General features: G+C 43.6%; 4 protein-coding genes across 9 annotated transcripts; all 4 read right to left on the bottom strand.

The window, feature by feature from the left end:
- Nucleotides 1–786: 786 nt before the first annotated feature.
- Nucleotides 787–3185, bottom strand: LOC134009911 (olfactory receptor 13D1-like). The gene is made up of 2 exons (XM_062449680.1): nt 2014–3185; nt 787–1679 (listed from the first exon to the last, which is right to left on the bottom strand). Exons 1-2 carry the CDS (start codon nt 2949–2951, stop codon nt 1586–1588), a joined length of 1032 nt encoding a protein of 343 aa, XP_062305664.1. The 5' UTR covers nt 2952–3185; the 3' UTR covers nt 787–1585.
- A 3084-nt stretch (nt 3186–6269) lies between these two features.
- On the bottom strand, nt 6270–10020 carry LOC134009914 (alpha-1,3-galactosyltransferase 2-like). Of its 2 annotated transcripts, none has more exons than XM_062449688.1 (6): nt 9856–10020; nt 9681–9763; nt 9511–9588; nt 9212–9310; nt 8060–8197; nt 6270–7575 (listed from the first exon to the last, which is right to left on the bottom strand). In XM_062449688.1, exons 2-6 carry the CDS (start codon nt 9683–9685, stop codon nt 6885–6887), a joined length of 1011 nt encoding a protein of 336 aa, XP_062305672.1. In that variant the 5' UTR covers nt 9686–9763; nt 9856–10020; the 3' UTR covers nt 6270–6884. The 2 variants fall into 2 exon arrangements, with proteins under 2 accessions (XP_062305672.1, XP_062305671.1); XM_062449687.1 differs by having other exon boundaries at nt 9511–9591; nt 9856–10016.
- Nucleotides 10021–12893: 2873 nt separating this feature from the next.
- LOC134010112 (odorant receptor 131-2-like) lies at nt 12894–13993 on the bottom strand. The gene has a single exon (XM_062449980.1). The coding sequence runs from the start codon at nt 13755–13757 to the stop codon at nt 12894–12896; it is 864 nt and encodes a 287-aa protein (XP_062305964.1). The 5' UTR covers nt 13758–13993.
- Nucleotides 13994–17075: 3082 nt separating this feature from the next.
- On the bottom strand, nt 17076–21230 carry LOC134009913 (alpha-1,3-galactosyltransferase 2-like). Of its 5 annotated transcripts, none has more exons than XM_062449683.1 (6): nt 21214–21230; nt 20912–20994; nt 20736–20822; nt 20436–20534; nt 18955–19089; nt 17076–18381 (listed from the first exon to the last, which is right to left on the bottom strand). In XM_062449683.1, the coding sequence occupies exons 2-6, from the start codon at nt 20914–20916 to the stop codon at nt 17691–17693; spliced, it is 1017 nt and encodes a 338-aa protein (XP_062305667.1). In that variant the 5' UTR covers nt 20917–20994; nt 21214–21230; the 3' UTR covers nt 17076–17690. The 5 variants fall into 5 exon arrangements, with proteins under 5 accessions (XP_062305667.1, XP_062305666.1, XP_062305665.1 ...); XM_062449682.1 differs by lacking the exon at nt 21214–21230 and adding an exon at nt 21080–21199; XM_062449681.1 differs by lacking the exon at nt 21214–21230 and having other exon boundaries at nt 20912–21204.
- Between the last annotated feature and the right edge of the window lie 826 nt (nt 21231–22056).

Below are 22056 nucleotides of genomic sequence, written 5' to 3'. Positions count from 1 at the left end.
GTTGCTGTCTATTAGGCTGTGCTATGTTGCTAGCCACAGTATATACAGTAACAGTTAGTCATTGTTTGACAACGTGACTGCAGTATTGCTAATTCAACATTATATCGCAATACCTTCACTGCTGAGAAGGTGAATTGCTCACCTTGTCGTGTTTAGATAGCTTTATTTAGTTTCTAGCAACAAAGGACGTAATTTATAATGATATATTTAATAATATGGATGGATATCATTTGGGGGTCCTGTAATGCCCAAAGTAGCCACACAGTAACTGTACAAATTGTGTTTATATATGTGTGCCTTTGTGTGTGAAGAGGTAAACCTGTTACTATTGTGTTTCGTTAAGCGATGTTCCTATACAACTAAATGACTTGAACCGTTGCCTTACAAACCCGTCCCAAGATGCATTGCAGTATTGTCTTGTAACTTTGACCATGAGGAAACCTGTGGAAGGCTTTGTGTTTGTAACCGCAATTGCTATAGTTACCAAAGATATGCAGAACATTTCTTAGCCCACAGTGCTACTTATTAACTAGGCATAATTCACGAGAACCACTACAGCACATGTATCGTGTTCATGGACATGCACTTTTTGTTTCTCAACTGGGTTCATGTAGTTCCTCCTGTCACCTTGGTGTCCTCGTGAAGTCCTAGGTTGTACCTTTTGATTGTCATTGTGTAAGTTTTCATATTTGTGTCTCTCCTTATCCAGTCCTGCATATTCCCATGCACTCCCATTACGGAAGGAGATGTAGGTTTGAAGGGTTTTATGTTTTAGTTCCCGTACAAAAATGCATGTACTCTTGTTCAATTCAAATGGTGTGAGAATGTGGTGTTCAATACACATAAGATAAGGAAGTTATACTGTCGGTGTGTATTTGGGCGCACTCTTTTCCAAAGTTGCCTATCTCAACTATTTTCAAACCAGGCAGGCATTGACTGGTTATGTTGTGTAAAGATATCAAACATTCTCGCTTCCTGTGTAAATGCTGATTGGAGACGTTTGTGTCTGCGTGTGGTTTGTGTGTGTGTGTACACACCGTTGAGCAACTGCTGTTATAGCGGTCACAAAAAGTTGTGGTTTACTGTTGAAAATATCCCCTCTTAACATACATTGTGTGAAACAAGTACACCTGCTGTAGGCTACTGCAGCCTTTACTATACCACAACAGCATCACATTTAGATTCATGATGAACAGCTTATAAAGGTTTTTTTTTTTTTTTTACAATTGATCGTCTTCACAGAGGTAGTTGTCAAAGGTTACAAAGAATATTCAGATTTTCCGGGATTACATCAAATGTTCTGGAATGTTTATTTAGTTCGTTGCGGATGCTCCGACCAATCGGCAGTCTTGTGACTGCAGCCCTGCTCTTTCACTTGCTATATTTCCCTGCCGAAGAGTCTGTTATAAAATACATTAAAAGTCCTAGAGTCTCCATCAGCATAGAGGACTGGTTCTTCTGAGTAACATGCTTCCCAGTGTGTACAAACACAGATTTGACCGTCTGCTGAGGATGTCAGCAACAGTTTAGTCTATTCTGTACACTTACTCCTATGGATCAAAGGTCAAGTAGCGGTGGGGTCCAATCATGGATCATCTAGCAGTGGGTTCGCTCTCTCCTCAGCTGGGCTCTCCAGCATCTCCAGAGACAGGATGGTGTGGGCAGTCAATGACCTCTCACTGGAAGGAAATAAATATGGGTTTACATAAATTAACAGTATTCAAGAAGAGAACATGTTGCCCTCACATCCCTATCCAACTCTTTGAAATAGGATTTAAGAATACAGCACCAAAAATATCCTCCAGCTTTCGTTGAGATGTCTGCCTACCGGTCTACAACATTTTTGAGAACACAGTGTCAGTAAAATATGTAACCAGTCTTGGCATGACACAAGCACATCTGTGGTGCATCTTCCAAGATACCGAAGCAATTCGGCCCGCCGAAAGCCTGTGCGTATTGAGCGTGAAGTGTTAGAGCGTATATTTTCTCAAATTTGAACGTTTATTGACATACCGTGGTATGGGCTGCGTGGGTGTCCGCGTGGCACGCACTGTCCACCCAAGGACGCTTTTCAGATGGCGGGAACAGACTGGGAAACGGTAATGCACCTGCTCCAACAGTTCCTCTTTGCGCAAACCGTACACAATGGGCGCGACGCATTGTGCCAAGCTAAAGAAAGCAAAGACCACTACCGCAGACAGCTCTTTGGTCCCCGGCTGAAAATAACCATTCTTCATAAACTGGGCCAATCCAAAATTCACAAAGTTAGGTAGTATATACACGGCTAGCTGGGTGCTGTGCAAGGCGATAGTCCTGCAGCCGACCCGGTTCCGTCGATTCAGCACACCCAACCGTTGTCCCTCCACCAATATCCTCACGTAACTGTACAATATAAGCCCTGCAGATACAGAAATCAGCACTATCTTTTGTAGCTCTCCTCTAATTAGCCGTTCCCGTCCACACTCCTCATTGCGTTCGGTGGCATGCTTCTCCGTCAGGATCAAACAGAGAGGGATAACAAGAGCGAGCCCCCATGTTAGAAGTCCCACGAGCCAGGGCCACTGGCGACCACAACAAACCGGGCTGTACCTCATCGGGTGGCATACTGCAAAGTAACGGTCCAGCGCCATCGCTGTCAGCGTGATGAGGATGTTCGATGCGCTCGCGATTAGTACAGTTATCATAGCCATACAGGTGGTCACAGCTGGCTTCGATCCCATGTAGATCTGAAGATAGAAAACGCTGGACATTCCAAAGTATACCAGCGCGGATACCAATAGGTGAAACACGAGGACAAAACGTGCATGGCTCCGGAGTCTCTCTTCGCGCACTATAGTCCAGTTTATGATGATGTTGAAAGACGCCAAAATTGAGAACGACACCGTAGACACACAAAAGCGGACATAAGTGAAGTCGTATGCTTGAAAATGAGTCCCGTTATTTATCAACATTATTCTACTGTTAGGCCCTAACTGTTGTTTTGGAGTTAAGTCAGCGTGGTCACAGCGATGTCCATCGTTTCCCACAGACAATCAGACTCGAGTTTAGGGAAACAGTTCAACAGCAGAGGGTCATCTCATCAATGTTTGCGCATCCAAATTGTCTCGTAGTGTAGACCTTCGCTCGCTCGCTTTTCTCCACCTTCCTTATCAACCAACAGCACATGCCAGTTGTTGCATATTTCAAACTATTATAACTACTACACTTTAAATGTTGCCATACATTGCCATCTAGTGTGTTTCAATAGCAATTGCAGTTGACCAGCGTAGGGTTAAATGCTCTGGTTAAATGAATATTGCCTTTGTGTCACCTTATCTAATTTGGCAGTAAAACATTGTTCTGTGTTTGTGTTCTGTGTGTGTGTTTGCTGCTGTGCTGTCTGACAGTTCCGCACAGGTGGCGCGAATCATCTCAGCCCTATCAACACCTATGTGTAGGACTCCTGCCCTCCATTAAGGGTAAATACGTTGGTGGCTTTGGTAAGCAGTGTATTGTGTGTGGGTAAGGCCCACTTCTGTGTTTTGGAATTCCCTCTGTGTTAACCGTTGACCTTCACTCTAAAAAATGCTGGGTTATTTTTTCTACCCAAACGCTGGGTTGAGCCTGTTGGGTCATTTTGTTGGGTTATTTCCATGGTGCTGGGTAGTTTTTGTGCAGCCCAGCCGCTGGGTTAGTGGCTGAGTCATTCTCGGCAACAGTTGAAACAATGCAGATTGTCGTCCTCCTCTCTTTCACCCCTACGTCACCTGGTACCTTACCCAGCGCCTGCCTCACTTGAACCCAGTTATATCTGTTGTAGCCTACCTACCAAGACTAGGGACAGCAAAAATACTAGTCCGGCGGTGTAGCCACATTTCTTGCAGCAACTGAATGGTGAGATTCTCCGAGTCCTAAAGTGTCCTTAGTGCCCTTAAGTGTTGTTGAGGATATTAGCCGTTACCTCAGTTTGCAACCGGCTAACTTAGTCTACATTTTACGGTGGCCCTGAAGTGCAAATCACACCCACTAACATGAGTGCATCCCCCAAATGAAAACACTCCCCCCAAATACGAGTCAACTCCCCCCAAATAGGATGACTTGCTCACCTCCCCCCAATACAAGGAAACACTCCCCCAAATGGGAAACGACATTACATTAACTCAAAAACACATTACATTAACTCAAAACGGAAAGGGTTGGTACTACACTTCGTTGCTGAATGGATGCAGTAACTTTCAAATTCTTGACAAGCTCTCCCTCACTGCCCACATTGCTGCGGTCTCCCGGTTGTGTAGATTCACCTTCTACAACATCTGGAAGATCAGGAGATACCTGTCTGAGCACTCCACCCAGCTGCTAGTCCAAGCGCTTGTCCTCTCCAAGTTGGACTACTGCAACTCGCTGGCCTGGTCTACAATCTACCCAGACGCTCCCATGTTACCCCGCTCCTCATCTCCCTCCACTGGCTTCCCATCACGGCCCGTATCAGATTCAAGACCCTGGTACTGACCTTCCGAGAAGTGAACGGGACTGCACCCGACTACATCAAGTCTCTCCTGCAGCCTTACACCCCCACCCGTCACCTACGGTCTTCTTCAGACAACCGCCTGGTGGTCCCACCGCTCAAGAGCGCCCGGTCCCAACACAAGCTCTTCTCCTGTCTGGCCCCCCAGTGGTGGAACCAACTCCCCACATCCATCAGAGACACTGACTGTCTCCCCACCTTCAAGAAAAGGCTCAAGACGCACTTGTTCCGGGAGTACAACAGTACTTAGGAATGGTTTGCTGGACCCCATGTTAGTTTCCTCAAGGATCACAATGACTCTTGCTTAGAGCCTTGCTGCTCTTGTTGGTTAGTTGTAACTGATTTAAATTGTTGAAATATGTTTTACTGTTGCTTGCTTTTCTACAGGTACACTTGCACTTATAGCGATTCATGTTGTTTAATTGTAACTTGTTTAACTACATGCTCTTGTGGTTCTTCCCTTTGGAACTTATTTTGGTTGTTCACAATATGTGCTTCATGTTTTGTCTATCTTGTTGTTATCAGTGACCTATACACTTTGTAAAGCTCTCTCTTGGAAGTCGCTTTGGATAATAGCGTCTGCTAAATGAATAAATGTAAATGTGTTCCCTAGGGTTGTCAAAACTGTTAACTGACTCATGTTCTCTGGTTGGCAGTGTGCTTCTTGGGTCTGATAACATGAGGAACCTGTTGGACATATTTCAGAGTCAGACATCCAGAGGACACTAGTCCCTCTCCTCTCTCCGCCCTCTCCTCTTCGCTGTCCAGGCCCGCCGAGCTGGGCTACCTCAACCTGAGGTACTGAGGACTCCCTCAGCACAGACAGTGGTGAGGTGTGAGAGCCCAGCAGACACACACACAACCACTGATGAACTGACAATACAGAAGCAGACACCAAAGAGGTGTAAAGAAGACAACAATAACAGCACTATTAAGCTTCGTTTGACGTTTTTGGTCTGTGAATTATATATGTTAAGAATGGTTATAAACACAATTGATGATATATCAAATGGATTTTTTGCTTCACATATTATTAGGAAAGAAGATTAAATTATCTGACATTTAATTCCAAGATGAAACAGTTTGTAAGGACTACTGCCTTCTAACTATGCATCTCGACTTTGTGTGACTTTCGAATTTGTGCAGATGACATATGGAACACTTGGTCATAATTGGCGAGCCGTACTTCTAGGAATGTTCAGAGAAACAACTAGATGTGGAAGTTGATAAACAGGACAGTAAAACAAATGCTTGTTCTAAAAACATTTTCAACCAAGAAAACCTTTCTAAAGGTCGATCTGTTAAAGTGCTTTGTAGTGGATGATAAGGCGTATTTTCAAAAAGCTGCTAAAAGCAGCCAGGTGGCTGAGCGGTGAGGGAATCGGGCTAGTAATCCAAAGATTGCCAGTTCGATTCCCGGTCATGCCAACTGACGCTGTGTCCTTGGGCAAGGCACTTCACCCTACTTGCCTCGGGGGAATGTCCCTGTACTTACTGTAAGTCGCTCTGGATAAGAGTGTCTGCTAAATGACTAAATGTAAATGTATTAAATAAATGAATTAAAATAGTGTAAAGTATTTCTTCTAGTCCTTATTTGTACATATTTTTATCATAGGTTTCGCTTCCTTTTGATAGTACTGACACGTTCAAAGTATCCACCTGAGGACCAGCTAGGCAAAGTTGAACCCACAATGTGATGGCAGCCGATCCAATATCTGTGACATTCTTTGAAGCACTCGGGGAAAGTAATGGACGCGGGCAAAACTTCAAAGTTTACATTTCTTTATCTTCATAAATTTTCAAGTAACCCTGTCTTTACATAAATAAATGATTCTAATTTCAAAATTAAGGTAGCACGATCAGAACACTGTGAACCTCCATGCCTCTCTGTTCCTTCCAACTAAAGATGCTCTCTTCACATGGTCAAAACAACGTGTCAAAATAAGAGTCTCTACTTTACAGAGATATTCATTATAATAACAAGGTAATACAAAATAATATTATTCCAGAATTAATAATTGGAAATAATACACATCTTATTTATGGCTCTAACATATAGACACAAGTTAAAGACACAAGTTAAAGACACAAGTTAAAGAAACAAGTTGAAGACACAAGTTGAAGACAAGTTGAAGACACAATGTGTGTTATTGGTATCAGCATCAAGGCCACTGCTGTAAAAAATCATTATACCTATAGGAAGCAAGCCTTAACGTGAAACAGCAGAAACACTTCAGATTCCCCTCATTTAAGTTTTACAAGTGCATGCAATGTGATATGAAGAGACATTTTACATACACGATAGTGTGATGCATCCCAGCAGACCTTGAATCCCCCTCACCATGCTACGTCATAGCAGCCCACAGGATCACCTGAATCCCTAGTCGGTGTCCCTCAGAGTGTCGTACTGCTTCACAGCCCAGAGCAGCCGCTTGACCCGGATGTCGCTGGGGTGTCCAAGGCTCTGGTCCCAGCAGTACTCTGGCGACAGCACCCTGCTGGGCTTGTGCAGCCACAGGTACTTGTTCAGGTGGCTCTCGTCGTGCCATAGCGCCTCCACCCCTCGGCTCTTGTCCTCCAGGATGGTTCGGTAACAGCTTTCCGTCAGCGCCAAGACGCTCCGCCAGTTGCCCCCGAACCCGGCGGCGTGGTAGTAGAAGTCGCCCATCCCGAGCTTCATGTAGGCCGTGGAGTTGGGGTTGCGGTCGTAGGTGAACAGATCGCGAGGGTAATGATAGAAGTGGGCGTGGAGCAGAGCCACAGACTCCCCCAGCGCCTCCGAGCCGAACCTGCCGACAAACAGCTGGTCCACGTCGAAGCAGAAGACGTAACTGCTCGTGAGGCGGATATCGTTAATGGCGTCGGCGATTGCCCTCATGCGCATCATGGAGATGTCCTGCCAGCGAGAATGCTTCTGAACCTTTATGACCTTTAACCTCCGCCCCTCAGCCAACTGGAGGTTGGGCACTTTGGCAGGAGCGTCCGTGAACACATAGTACGTCACAGGAAGAGCCACCATAAAATGAAGCTCAGCAGAAACGAGGAAGGTCTCCAGATACACATCTAGATACCTGGGAGGGGAACCAATCAGATTGAACTGCTTTGTTACGGTGTACTGTATTGGTCCGTCCTACATTGAAAGTTGAACTGTAAGATGCTGGTACTCTGGAGCAGATCAACTGATAAGCACACAGACTATCTTATCTATGCAAATTGAAATACATGAAAACAAACCTTCTCACTGCTAACAAAACTGAGTCTTCCCAACCTTAGATCTAAACAATCAATCACAATGTTAAGAACTGCACCACTGCTTCTCGGGGGGTCAGATGGCTGAGCAGTCCTTGTACTTACTGTAAGTCGCTCTGAATAAGAGCGTCTGCTAAATGACTCAATGTAAATGTTCTCAATGTGTAGACATGCCTAAAAACAAAGGTTGTTACACTCACACCCCTGAAAAGCTAAAGCCATTGCAAGTAGTCTTCTAAGACTCCAGCAAAAAAAGATAGACATTTGGTCTCTACATCATAACTGCAGAGAGTTATGTTAACCAACCTTCCCACAGCGAAGACAGTCAGAGCCACAGAGGATTGTATTTTCTTATGCTCCCGGTCGCATTCATCAGGGTCAAAAATGCCCTTCCAGATGATAGGTGCTCCCCATTCCGTTAATGTCTGGACGTCTGTTCTGTTCCTGCAGACAAGAGGACCAAGTTGGGGTCAGATGGCTGAGTGGTTAGGGAGTCGGGCCATTAATCAGAAGGTTGTTGGTTCGATTCTCGGACGTGCCAAATTACGTTGTGTCCTTGAGCAAGGCACTTCACCCTACTTGCCTCGGGGGGAATGTCCCTGTACTTACTGTAAGTCGCTCTGCACACAAGATAAGAGCGGCTACTAAAATGTAGATTTCAGTTATCGCAAAGGGTGTCACCTTCCAAAGGTTGGTGTTGCAGAGACATTGTACAATGCACCTATTCACTTCCCCAAATGGAACCAAAAATAATCACCCACCTCCATCATATATTTGAAAATAAACATTTCATTTACTACACAAACGAAGGGCCTGCGTCGTTAGACCCTTTTTACTGAGGCACGTGCCCCAGTAAAAATCTAAAGTTTAAGTTTTAACAATTTACTTTATTATTCAGTGCATTCATTTAGATTGATAATGCCTACCGATCATCTTATTTTGACTAAAACATAAAAACAATATTACATGTAACTAGACAGTGAAAAGCCAGAACTAGAACCTGAAGCAAAACAAAACTGAAAAAAATAGGATGAACAAAAACGGAACATCATAAAAGAACTCTCACAGCCTCTTGGTAGGCTCATTTTATTACTAACTGCCTAAATAAAGTAGGCTATAGTCCTACATTAGTTTTTAAATAGGCCTAGAGCGCTCTCATCAGATACATTGATTTATTCAGTGTCGGTGACTCAATTTCCTATCAATATAAAAATGTAGTTGAATTTATATGTTGGATTATCTTATTTCGATATATGGACAAGAAATGTAACATTGACAAACAGCCAGGCCCCCCATTGTGTCAACTAAATATTTAGTTGTTTCTTTATGGAAGATTCATAACATTGGAAGAGTCTTGAAGGGTCATAACATTGTTAACACTTATTATAGCATGCCATGCCCAATACAAGCAAGAATTACATCCTCATACACACTTCCAATTTTATTAAGAATGCCTACCAAAGTTCCAGAGAGGCATTTAGGTCTATAGTGTTGTCCAACTTCAACTTTTCCCCTGATAAAATTGGGACAATTGTCCGTCCAAGCCCATCCAAGTACCTAGAACGAGGAAACAAAATGCTGTGTTTAATAATCGTCACCGTGTATAATAAAACTATACGCGGAAGAGTTGTTGACAGCAGGCTGTTATCGACATTATAGCATCTCTGATGACAATTTGCTTTTTCTACTTTTGATGCAATTAAAGTGTATAAATAACGTACATTTTGTCAATGTGTTATAAATAAGAGATTGCTTACCTGACTGACGCAGGGGTGAAGTATGCCAAGAAAAAAATCACGGGAGCAACGATGATAAACTTTAAAAAGTAAATATGCCTACTGAAAATGAAAAAAGACAATCTTTTAAACTGATATTTAAACATGACAAACACAAATTTCTTGGAATTCGAACACCTGACATTTCTTACCGCATGGTTCAATAAAACTCCGATATCGGATGGTCTCGTGGTGGTGGAATATGGGTTCGGTGATGGAACCCTGTGATTATTGCCTATCATTTGGAGAAATTGTGAGACAGAGTCATTTTGCATCATGTCGCTTTGTCCATAGACATAGCTAATTAATTCGATAATAGGCTACTACCTTCCGCAAGCCTGGTGTTCCAATCGACTTATGTCCTAATGGAAGTGCTACCTTGTTCTATCGTGTGCCAAGCTAAAAATCTAGAGCAAACGCTCAACCAGTGTTGGGGTAACGCGTTATGTAATATGGGAGAACTGGTGCGATAGTAACGCGAGACGAAAGTAACAAGGCGATTTTCTCAGAGCCCTGACCACATTTGCATTCCAAGTTATGACACGCAACCATTGATGGAACTGCCAAATTTCAGGTGATGTCTATGGAGGACCAAACCTGCCATATTTACAAATGAATGAATGAATGAATAAATGTCCACATCCATGCATTTAGACAGAAATAAACGAATATATGTATTAATTAATGCACAATTGTCAATCAATAGTTACATATATTTTACATTAATGTATGTATTTATTTTTGTATTCATTTATTTATTCATTTATTTATTCATTTATTTATTCATTTATTTATTCATTTATTTATTGATTTATTGATTGATTTATTGAATTATTTATTCATTCATTCATTCATTCATTCATTCATTCATTCATTCATTGTTCCCAATATGATAATGAGAGGAGGCCAGGTACACACGAGTAACATACGCACGAAAATGTATGAGACTATACCACCCAATAATTTGAAGCACTACTGGCATACATTAAGCTTTCAATTATTTGTAATAAAACTACTAAACTTTCCTCTTGGAGCTATAGATGCTAAACCGTCCAACACAATCCAAAACCAGCTCATTTTACATAAGTATGGCCTATGTTGTTCATGTGGGAGGGAAAAGGCAGGCATTGTGTTTTATTATTTCACAAATATGTTGAAATGATGCAGTTCATAACAAAAGATGCAGTCATTAATTCCTAGGACTGGCATTTCCAATGGGTGTTATTAAGTGCTTTGAGCGGCTAGTCAAATCATTCATCTGCTCCTCGCTGCCCCCCACCCTGGTCCAACAGGTCTACAGACGATGCCATCGCTCTGACTATGCACACCGCTCTCTCCCACCTGGACAAAGGGAATACGTATGTGAGGATGCTGTTCATTGACTACAGCTCAGCATTCAACACCATCATCCCCTCCAGACTGGTCTCCAAGCTTGTGGAGCTGGGACTGAGCACCTCCCTCTGCAAGTGGATCTTCCACTTCCTGACGGGGAGGCCACAGGTGGTGAGAATCGGTGACCGCACCTCATCCGTACTGATCACCAACACAGGCACCCCCCAGGGCTGTGTGCTCAGCCCTCTCCTGTTCTCCTTGTTCACTCACGACTGTGCGGCAACGCACAGCTCCAACCTCCTTGTTAAGTTTGCTGACGAGACAACCATCGTGGGCCTCATCTCTGACAGTGACGAGTCAGCCTACAGAGAGGAGGTTGACACCCTGACATCATGGTACCAGGACAATAACCTCTCTCTCAACATCAGCAAGACCAAGGAGATGATTGTGGACTATAGGAGGCGGCAGGAGGAGGAGCATGCACCCCTACTCATCAACGGATCTGAAGTGGAGAAGGTCAACTGCTTCAAGTTCCTCGGGGTGAACATCAGCAACGACCTCACCTGGTCTGTTCACACGGACAAGGTGGTCAAAGCGGCCCGTAAACGCCTCTTCTTCCTGAGGAGACTGAAGAAGTTTGGTATGGACTCAGTCATTCTCACTAACTTTTACAGATGCACTATAGAGAGCATACTGACTGGTTCACAGTGTGGTATGGGAGCTGCACAGACAGTGACCACAAGGCCCTACGAAGTGCGGTCCGTTCTGCTGAGTTCATCATTGTCAGGAAGCTCCCAGCCCTACAGGACACCTACCACACACGTTGCCTCAGGAAAGCTGGCAGGATTCTAAGAGACTGTTCCCACCCATCCTTCAGTCTCTTTACCCCGTTGCCTTCTGGCAGGCGTTACCGCAGCATCCGGTCGCGCACACGCAGACTGGACAATAGTTTCTACCCAAGGGCCATCAGGCTTCTGAATGGACACTGATATGGACATTGATTCACTGCAGACTAGTCACTTATACACTGTCACTTTCAGTACTGTTTGCACTATCAGTAACACTGCACTACTGTACCTCACTGTAATTCGCCATCAGGCTCCTGTATGGTCATTGACATAGTCACTGATCTGCAATTTTGCACTATTGTACTGTACTCCACCTAGGTTAGAATAGGTTATAGGTTTGTAATAGGTATTATGTGCATTTAGGGTTAGTATGGTGTATTATTTATTGTTATCTGTATATTTAGGAAGTTTTAGTATTAGGGTTAGTATAGTCGATTATTTATTGCTATCTGCATATTTAGAAAGTTTCACTTATTTAAGCTCAGCATAGATGTAAATTATGATCTGTGTACTTATATGTTATGTTATGCCAGGTGCTTGCGTTGTCTTGTCTTAAGAATTTCAGTGCCCAGTCTGACCTTGTGTTGTTCTGTGTACCTGACAAATAAAAGACTTGAACTTGAAGCATTCCAATTACAGTCCTAACTTGGACACACATTGCATCACTGTGTCTGTCTCACTGTACATGCATGTATGGGATTTCCCATGTACTTAAGTTATACACTAATCAATACAACTTTCACTAATCAATAGAACTAGTCATTGGATACTTAGTATGTTGTCATGTGAGTTTGTTATTGATAAGAGTAGATTGTGTGTAGTCAGGTTGAATAGATGTTCAGGGTCACGAGAAAGTACTGGGTGAACGTCCCTTGTGATGGCAGGGAGAGCTCCACCTATGATCTCTCTCTGCCCTGAGTGGTCATGGGCTGGGAGCTGGGAATCTTTCTCTGTGACTGTTGTAACACCATTAATACCTGACTATCAATATCCATGTTGAATTTATTTGACCCTATAAAACACGTTCCCCCGACTTTTGAAGCTGGGAAACATGATTGAGACCTAAGCCTGGTGTTGTGCCGTCATTTATTGTCAGAGGTCTGTTTTCTCTCCCAATCTGCAGATCAATAATACATCTAGTCACTTATAAGAATACAAAAATACAGAACTGAACTTAAGTCTCCGTTAATGAAGACGGTAATGCACCTGCTCCAACAGTTCCTCTTTGCGCAAACCGTACACAATGGGCGCGACGCATTGTGCCAAGCTAAAGAAAGCAAAGACCACTACCGCAGACAGCTCTTTGGTCCCCGGCTGAAAATAACCATTCTTCATAAACTGGGCCAATCCAAAATTCACAAAGTTAGGTAGTATATACACGGCTAGCTGGGTGCTGTGCAAGGCGATAGTCCTGCAGCCGACCCGGTTCCGTCGATTCAGCACACCCAACCGTTGTCCCTCCACCAATATCCTCACGTAACTGTACAATATAAGCCCTGCAGATACAGAAATCAGCACTATCTTTTGTAGCTCTCCTCTAATTAGCCGTTCCCGTCCACACTCCTCATTGCGTTCGGTGGCATGCTTCTCCGTCAGGATCAAACAGAGAGGGATAACAAGAGCGAGCCCCCATGTTAGAAGTCCCACGAGCCAGGGCCACTGGCGACCACAACAAACCGGGCTGTACCTCATCGGGTGGCATACTGCAAAGTAACGGTCCAGCGCCATCGCTGTCAGCGTGATGAGGATGTTCGATGCGCTCGCGATTAGTACAGTTATCATAGCCATACAGGTGGTCACAGCTGGCTTCGATCCCATGTAGATCTGAAGATAGAAAACGCTGGACACTCCAAAGTATACCAGCGCGGATACCAATAGGTGAAACACGAGGACAAAACGTGCATGGCTCCGGAGTCTCTCTTCGCGCACTATAGTCCAGTTTATGATGATGTTGAAAGACGCCAAAATTGAGAACGACACCGTAGACACACAAAAGCGGACATAAGTGAAGTCGTATGCTTGAAAATGAGTCCCGTTATTTATCAACATTATTCTACTGTTAGGCCCTAACTGTTGTTTTGGAGTTAAGTCAGCGTGGTCACAGCGATGTCCATCGTTTCCCACAGACAATCAGACTCGAGTTTAGGGAAACAGTTCAACAGCAGAGGGTCATCTCATCAATGTTTGCGCATCCAAATTGTCTCGTAGTGTAGACCTTCGCTCGCTCGCTTTTCTCCACCTTCCTTATCAACCAACAGCACATGCCAGTTGTTGCATATTTCAAACTATTATAACTACTACACTTTAAATGTTGCCATACATTGCCATCTAGTGTGTTTCAATAGCAATTGCAGTTGACCAGCGTAGGGTTAAATGCTCTGGTTAAATGAATATTGCCTTTGTGTCACCTTATCTAATTTGGCAGTAAAACATTGTTCTGTGTTTGTGTTCTGTGTGTGTGTTTGCTGCTGTGCTGTCTGACAGTTCCGCACAGGTGGCGCGAATCATCTCAGCCCTATCAACACCTATGTGTAGGACTCCTGCCCTCCATTAAGGGTAAATACGTTGGTGGCTTTGGTAAGCAGTGTATTGTGTGTGGGTAAGGCCCACTTCTGTGTTTTGGAATTCCCTCTGTGTTAACCGTTGACCTTCACTCTAAAAAATGCTGGGTTATTTTTTCTACCCAAACGCTGGGTTGAGCCTGTTGGGTCATTTTGTTGGGTTATTTCCATGGTGCTGGGTAGTTTTTGTGCAGCCCAGCCGCTGGGTTAGTGGCTGAGTCATTCTCGGCAACAGTTGAAACAATGCAGATTGTCGTCCTCCTCTCTTTCACCCCTACGTCACCTGGTACCTTACCCAGCGCCTGCCTCACTTGAACCCAGTTATATCTGTTGTAGCCTACCTACCAAGACTAGGGACAGCAAAAATACTAGTCCGGCGGTGTAGCCACATTTCTTGCAGCAACTGAATGGTGAGATTCTCCGAGTCCTAAAGTGTCCTTAGTGCCCTTAAGTGTTGTTGAGGATATTAGCCGTTACCTCAGTTTGCAACCGGCTAACTTAGTCTACATTTTACGGTGGCCCTGAAGTGCAAATCACACCCACTAACATGAGTGCATCCCCCAAATGAAAACACTCCCCCCAAATACGAGTCAACTCCCCCCAAATAGGATGACTTGCTCACCTCCCCCCAATACAAGGAAACACTCCCCCAAATGGGAAACGACATTACATTAACTCAAAAACACATTACATTAACTCAAAACGGAAAGGGTTGGTACTACACTTCGTTGCTGAATGGATGCAGTAACTTTCAAATTCTTGACAAGCTCTCCCTCACTGCCCACATTGCTGCGGTCTCCCGGTTGTGTAGATTCACCTTCTACAACATCTGGAAGATCAGGAGATACCTGTCTGAGCACTCCACCCAGCTGCTAGTCCAAGCGCTTGTCCTCTCCAAGTTGGACTACTGCAACTCGCTGGCCTGGTCTACAATCTACCCAGACGCTCCCATGTTACCCCGCTCCTCATCTCCCTCCACTGGCTTCCCATCACGGCCCGTATCAGATTCAAGACCCTGGTACTGACCTTCCGAGAAGTGAACGGGACTGCACCCGACTACATCAAGTCTCTCCTGCAGCCTTACACCCCCACCCGTCACCTACGGTCTTCTTCAGACAACCGCCTGGTGGTCCCACCGCTCAAGAGCGCCCGGTCCCAACACAAGCTCTTCTCCTGTCTGGCCCCCCAGTGGTGGAACCAACTCCCCACATCCATCAGAGACACTGACTGTCTCCCCACCTTCAAGAAAAGGCTCAAGACGCACTTGTTCCGGGAGTACAACAGTACTTAGGAATGGTTTGCTGGACCCCATGTTAGTTTCCTCAAGGATCACAATGACTCTTGCTTAGAGCCTTGCTGCTCTTGTTGGTTAGTTGTAACTGATTTAAATTGTTGAAATATGTTTTACTGTTGCTTGCTTTTCTACAGGTACACTTGCACTTATAGCGATTCATGTTGTTTAATTGTAACTTGTTTAACTACATGCTCTTGTGGTTCTTCCCTTTGGAACTTATTTTGGTTGTTCACAATATGTGCTTCATGTTTTGTCTATCTTGTTGTTATCAGTGACCTATACACTTTGTAAAGCTCTCTCTTGGAAGTCGCTTTGGATAATAGCGTCTGCTAAATGAATAAATGTAAATGTGTTCCCTAGGGTTGTCAAAACTGTTAACTGACTCATGTTCTCTGGTTGGCAGTGTGCTTCTTGGGTCTGATAACATGAGGAACCTGTTGGACATATTTCAGAGTCAGACATCCAGAGGACACTAGTCCCTCTCCTCTCTCCGCCCTCTCCTCTTCGCTGTCCAGGCCCGCCGAGCTGGGCTACCTCAACCTGAGGTACTGAGGACTCCCTCAGCACAGACAGTGGTGAGGTGTGAGAGCCCAGCAGACACACACACAACCACTGATGAACTGACAATACAGAAGCAGACACCAAAGAGGTGTAAAGAAGACAACAATAACAGCACTATTAAGCTTCGTTTGACGTTTTTGGTCTGTGAATTATATATGTTAAGAATGGTTATAAACACAATTGATGATATATCAAATGGATTTTTTGCTTCACATATTATTAGGAAAGAAGATTAAATTATCTGACATTTAATTCCAAGATGAAACAGTTTGTAAGGACTACTGCCTTCTAACTATGCATCTCGACTTTGTGTGACTTTCGAATTTGTGCAGATGACATATGGAACACTTGGTCATAATTGGCGAGCCGTACTTCTAGGAATGTTCAGAGAAACAACTAGATGTGGAAGTTGATAAACAGGACAGTAAAACAAATGCTTGTTCTAAAAACATTTTCAACCAAGAAAACCTTTCTAAAGGTCGATCTGTTAAAGTGCTTTGTAGTGGATGATAAGGCGTATTTTCAAAAAGCTGCTAAAAGCAGCCAGGTGGCTGAGCGGTGAGGGAATCGGGCTAGTAATCCAAAGATTGCCAGTTCGATTCCCGGTCATGCCAACTGACGCTGTGTCCTTGGGCAAGGCACTTCACCCTACTTGCCTCGGGGGAATGTCCCTGTACTTACTGTAAGTCGCTCTGGATAAGAGTGTCTGCTAAATGACTAAATGTAAATGTATTAAATAAATGAATTAAAATAGTGTAAAGTATTTCTTCTAGTCCTTATTTGTACATATTTTTATCATAGGTTTCGCTTCCTTTTGATAGTACTGACACGTTCAAAGTATCCACCTGAGGACCAGCTAGGCAAAGTTGAACCCACAATGTGATGGCAGCCGATCCAATATCTGTGACATTCTTTGAAGCACTCGGGGAAAGTAATGGACGCGGGCAAAACTTCAAAGTTTACATTTCTTTATCTTCATAAATTTTCAAGTAACCCTGTCTTTACATAAATAAATGATTCTAATTTCAAAATTAAGGTAGCACGATCAGAACACTGTGAACCTCCATGCCTCTCTGTTCCTTCCAACTAAAGATGCTCTCTTCACATGGTCAAAACAACGTGTCAAAATAAGAGTCTCTACTTTACAGAGATATTCATTATAATAACAAGGTAATACAAAATAATATTATTCCAGAATTAATAATTGGAAATAATACACATCTTATTTATGGCTCTAACATATAGACACAAGTTAAAGACACAAGTTAAAGACACAAGTTAAAGAAACAAGTTGAAGACACAAGTTGAAGACAAGTTGAAGACACAATGTGTGTTATTGGTATCAGCATCAAGGCCACTGCTGTAAAAAATCATTATACCTATAGGAAGCAAGCCTTAACGTGAAACAGCAGAAACACTTCAGATTCCCCTCATTTAAGTTTTACAAGTGCATGCAATGTGATATGAAGAGACATTTTACATACACGATAGTGTGATGCATCCCAGCAGACCTTGAATCCCCCTCACCATGCTACGTCATAGCAGCCCACAGGATCACCTGAATCCCTAGTCGGTGTCCCTCAGAGTGTCGTACTGCTTCACAGCCCAGAGCAGCCGCTTGACCCGGATGTCGCTGGGGTGTCCAAGGCTCTGGTCCCAGCAGTACTCTGGCGACAGCACCCTGCTGGGCTTGTGCAGCCACAGGTACTTGTTCAGGTGGCTCTCGTCGTGCCATAGCGCCTCCACCCCTCGGCTCTTGTCCTCCAGGATGGTTCGGTAACAGCTTTCCGTCAGCGCCAAGACGCTCCGCCAGTTGCCCCCGAACCCGGCGGCGTGGTAGTAGAAGTCGCCCATCCCGAGCTTCATGTAGGCCGTGGAGTTGGGGTTGCGGTCGTAGGTGAACAGATCGCGAGGGTAATGATAGAAGTGGGCGTGGAGCAGAGCCACAGACTCCCCCAGCGCCTCCGAGCCGAACCTGCCGACAAACAGCTGGTCCACGTCGAAGCAGAAGACGTAACTGCTCGTGAGGCGGATATCGTTGATGGCGTCGGCGATTGCCCTCATGCGCATCATGGAGATGTCCTGCCAGCGAGAATGCTTCTGAACCTTTATGACCTTTAACCTCCGCCCCTCAGCCAACTGGAGGTTGGGCACTTTGGCAGGAGCGTCCGTGAACACATAGTACGTCACAGGAAGAGCCACCATAAAATGAAGCTCAGCAGAAACGAGGAAGGTCTCCAGATACACATCTAGATACCTGGGAGGGGAACCAATCAGATTGAACTGCTTTGTTACGGTGTACTGTATTGGTCCATCCTACATTGAAAGTTGAACTGTAAGATGCTGGTATTCTGGAGCAGATCAACTGATAAGCACACAGACTCTTATCTATGCAAGTTGAAATACATGAAAACGCTAACAAAACGGAATCTTCCCAACCTCAGAACTAAACAATAAATCACAATGTTAAGAACTGCAACACAGATTCCTGGGGGAGGGGGGCTGAGCGGTTAGGGAGTCGGGCTATTCATCCGAAGATTGCAGGTTTGATTCCCGGTTGTGCTAAATGACGTTGTGTCCTTGGGCAAGGCACTTCACCTTACTTGCCTCTGGGAGAATGTCCTTGTACTTACTGTAAGTCGCTCTAGATAAGAGCGTCTGCTAAATGACTAAATGTAATGTAAATGTGTAGACATGCCAAAAAACTAAGGTTGTTATATAAACTCACACCCCGGAAAAGCTAAAGGCATTACAAGTAGTGTTCTAAGACTGCTAAAAAGATAGACATTTGGCTTCTACATCATAACTGCAGAGAGTTATGTTAACCAACCTTCCCACAGCGAAGACCGTCAGAGCCACAGAGTGGTTTTTCTTATGCTCCCGGTCGCAGTCATAAGGGTCAAAAATGCCCTCCCAAATGATAGGTGCTCCCCATTCCGTAATTGTCTGGACGTCCGTTCTGTTCCTGCAGACAAGAGGACCAAGTTATCGCAAAGGGTGTCGCTATCCAAAGGTTGGTGTTGCAGAGACAACCATCCTGGGAAGGAATATAGGCTACTGCATAAGCAGAGGCACATTTTTGTTTACGAAAATGGGCGTAGGTTTAGTAACGCAAACGTTATCGTTACAATAATCATTTTAGCTCATTGGTAATATAATGCGCTATTTCTAGATTGGCACAGGCTGGACCATTATATATATATATTTTTTTTTACATGTTGTTTTTCTTCTTCTAGTAGTCATCATGATCGAGGAAGGGACATTGCAGCCTTTTTTACCCCAGTAAATAAAAAATTGAGAGAAACATATCAAGGTATTGAGAGAGCTGAGGAGCTGGAAGAGGGAGAGCCAGAGCCGTTTGTTTGATTTTAATGTAAAGCACAATTAAAGTATTTAATGTTAAAATATAATTTGCTTCCGTTTTTTAATGTTTAAAACCCAGTTGATTTTTAACCTGGACATTGTGAAGCTAATTTCTATATACAAACTATCTCAAGGCTGAAATAATCCAATGGGCTAGGCACAATACAAGGTCGAAGAAACAAGGCAAAGGATAACACTAATTCAATCCAAATATATATGCTCAGTACGTCGTCAACACAAAATAAATATCTCACAATGAAACAAACGAAGGGCCTGACTTTAAATAGGCACGCTAACAAGGTGAAATCAATACCTTCTTCATAACAGCCAGAACAATACGGGACATAGAAACGCCCCTATGACGTACAAGACAGTGAAAAATCAGAACTACAACCTGAAGCAAAACAAAACCGAAAAAAAGAGGACAAGGGTTTAGGTTGGTTGAGGCGCAGTTCTATGGGCGTATGTGAAGCCCTCTGTGACATGCTTGCGTGTAAAAAGGGCTATACAAATAAATTTGATTTGATGATTTGACGAACAAAAAAGGAACATAATAAAGCCTGAGCCTCTTGGTAGGCTCATTTTATTATTAACTGCCTAAATTAAAGTATAGGCCTACATTAGTTTTTAAATAGGCCTAGTAGAGCGCTCTCATCAGATACATTGATTTTTTCAGTGTCGGTGACTCAATTTCCTATCAATATAAAAATGTAGTTGAATTTTGTAGGTTGGATTATCTTATTTCGATATATGGACAAGAAACGTAACATTGACAAACAGCCAGCCCCCCCCCCCCCCCATTTGTTGTTTCTTTATGGTAGATTCATAACATTGGAAGAGTCTGGAAGGGTCATAACATTGTTAACACTTATTATAGCATGCCCAATAGGCCTACAAGCAAGAATTACATCCTCATACACACTTACATATTTTATTAAGAATGCCTACCAAAGTTTCAGAGAGGCATTTAGGTCTATAGTGTTGTCCAACTTCAACTTTTCCCTTGATAAAATTGGGACAATTGTCCCTCCAAGCCTTTCCAAGTACCTACAACGAGGAAACAAAATGCTGTGTTCAATAATCGTCACAGTGTATAACAAAACTATACGCGGAATTTGTTGACAGCAGGCTGTTATCGACATTATAGCATCTCTGATGACAATTTGCCTTTTCTACTTTTGATGCAATTAAAGTGTAGCTATAAATAACGTACATTTTCTAATGTGTTATAATAAAGAGATTTCTGACCTGAATGACGCAGGGGTGAAGTATGCCAAGAAAAGAATCACGTGAGCAACGATGATAAACTTTAAAACTGACTTGTAAATATGCCTACTGAAAATTAAAAAAGAAAATCTTTTAAACTGATATTTAAACATGACAAACACCAATTTCTTGGAATTCGAACACCTGACATTGCTTACCTCATGGTTCAATAAAACTCCGATATCGGATGGTCTAGCGGTGGTGGAATATGGGTTCGGTGATGGAACCCTGTGATTATTGCCTATCATTTGGAGAAATTGTGAGACAAAGAGTCATTTTGCATCATGTCACTTGTCCATAGACATAGTTAATTAATTCGATACTACCTTCCGCAAGCCTGGTGTCCCAATCGACTTTTGTCCTAATGGAATGGTGCCTTGTTCTATCGTGTGACAAGCTAAAAATCTAGAGAAAACGCTCAACCCAATGGAAAATACTGGAATGGTCTATCCAGGAATACCTAGGCTATCAGGTGATATGTTGCCGCGCCTATATCACCTGGGGGGTATTGGTCGTAGCTCGCTAAGCGGTTTAGCGAGCTAATTTTCAGGCTAAGATCAAAAACGCCCCTCTTTTTGGTTCGTGGAAGCAACTTTCGATAAATCACCATAGTAACATATCAATTAGCAGTAACCTGCTCCAGAGCAGGCTAACGTAAGTGTAGCTGGATAAGCTTGCCACACCCCCAGAAAATAACATGGCAGCTCCCTTTTTGAGAGACCCAGTTGACCAAGGAGCTATAATTTAGTTCGATTAGCTTTCCATACCAATAGCATAGTGATCTTGCTCATCTCGCTAATGTTAACGGGCTAAAGGGACAATTGATTAACTTAGCTTCAACCCTTACCCCAGGGCCCCGTTCGTCGTAAATCGCTAACTCAGTTTGCCGGATTTGACTGTTGACGATTTGTCATGATCTTGGATTGTTCGCTGCTTTGAAGTTCATCCCGGACTTGCTGTCATAGCAACAGGTCCGTAAATTTAAACCTGCTCGGGAGCAGGCTTATTTTATGCAAACAGGATTTAATTGCGGCTTTACAAGCAGAGGTGGTACAGGAAGTCTGTCACAGCCATATGTGTTGTCCGTTTTTACGACAACAACCTGTTGCAGAAGATGTAAAAACAATTAGCAGATTTTAAGATTATTAGCACAGCGAGACAGGCAACAACAAGGGTGTTGGAAGAACCGAATTAGCCAGATCATGATTAGCACGATGATGTCATCTTGGATGTGTCATTTGATCTCGGATGTAATAAGCGATGGGTTAGGGTTAGGGTTAGGGTTAGTAGAGTAGTAGAGTAG

This window comes from Osmerus eperlanus, chromosome 23 (genome assembly GCF_963692335.1).
Source record: "Osmerus eperlanus chromosome 23, fOsmEpe2.1, whole genome shotgun sequence".
Lineage (NCBI taxonomy): Eukaryota > Metazoa > Chordata > Actinopteri > Osmeriformes > Osmeridae > Osmerus > Osmerus eperlanus.
The sequence above is the reverse complement of the archived record's forward strand: the minus strand, read 5'-3'. Positions and strand labels throughout refer to the sequence as shown.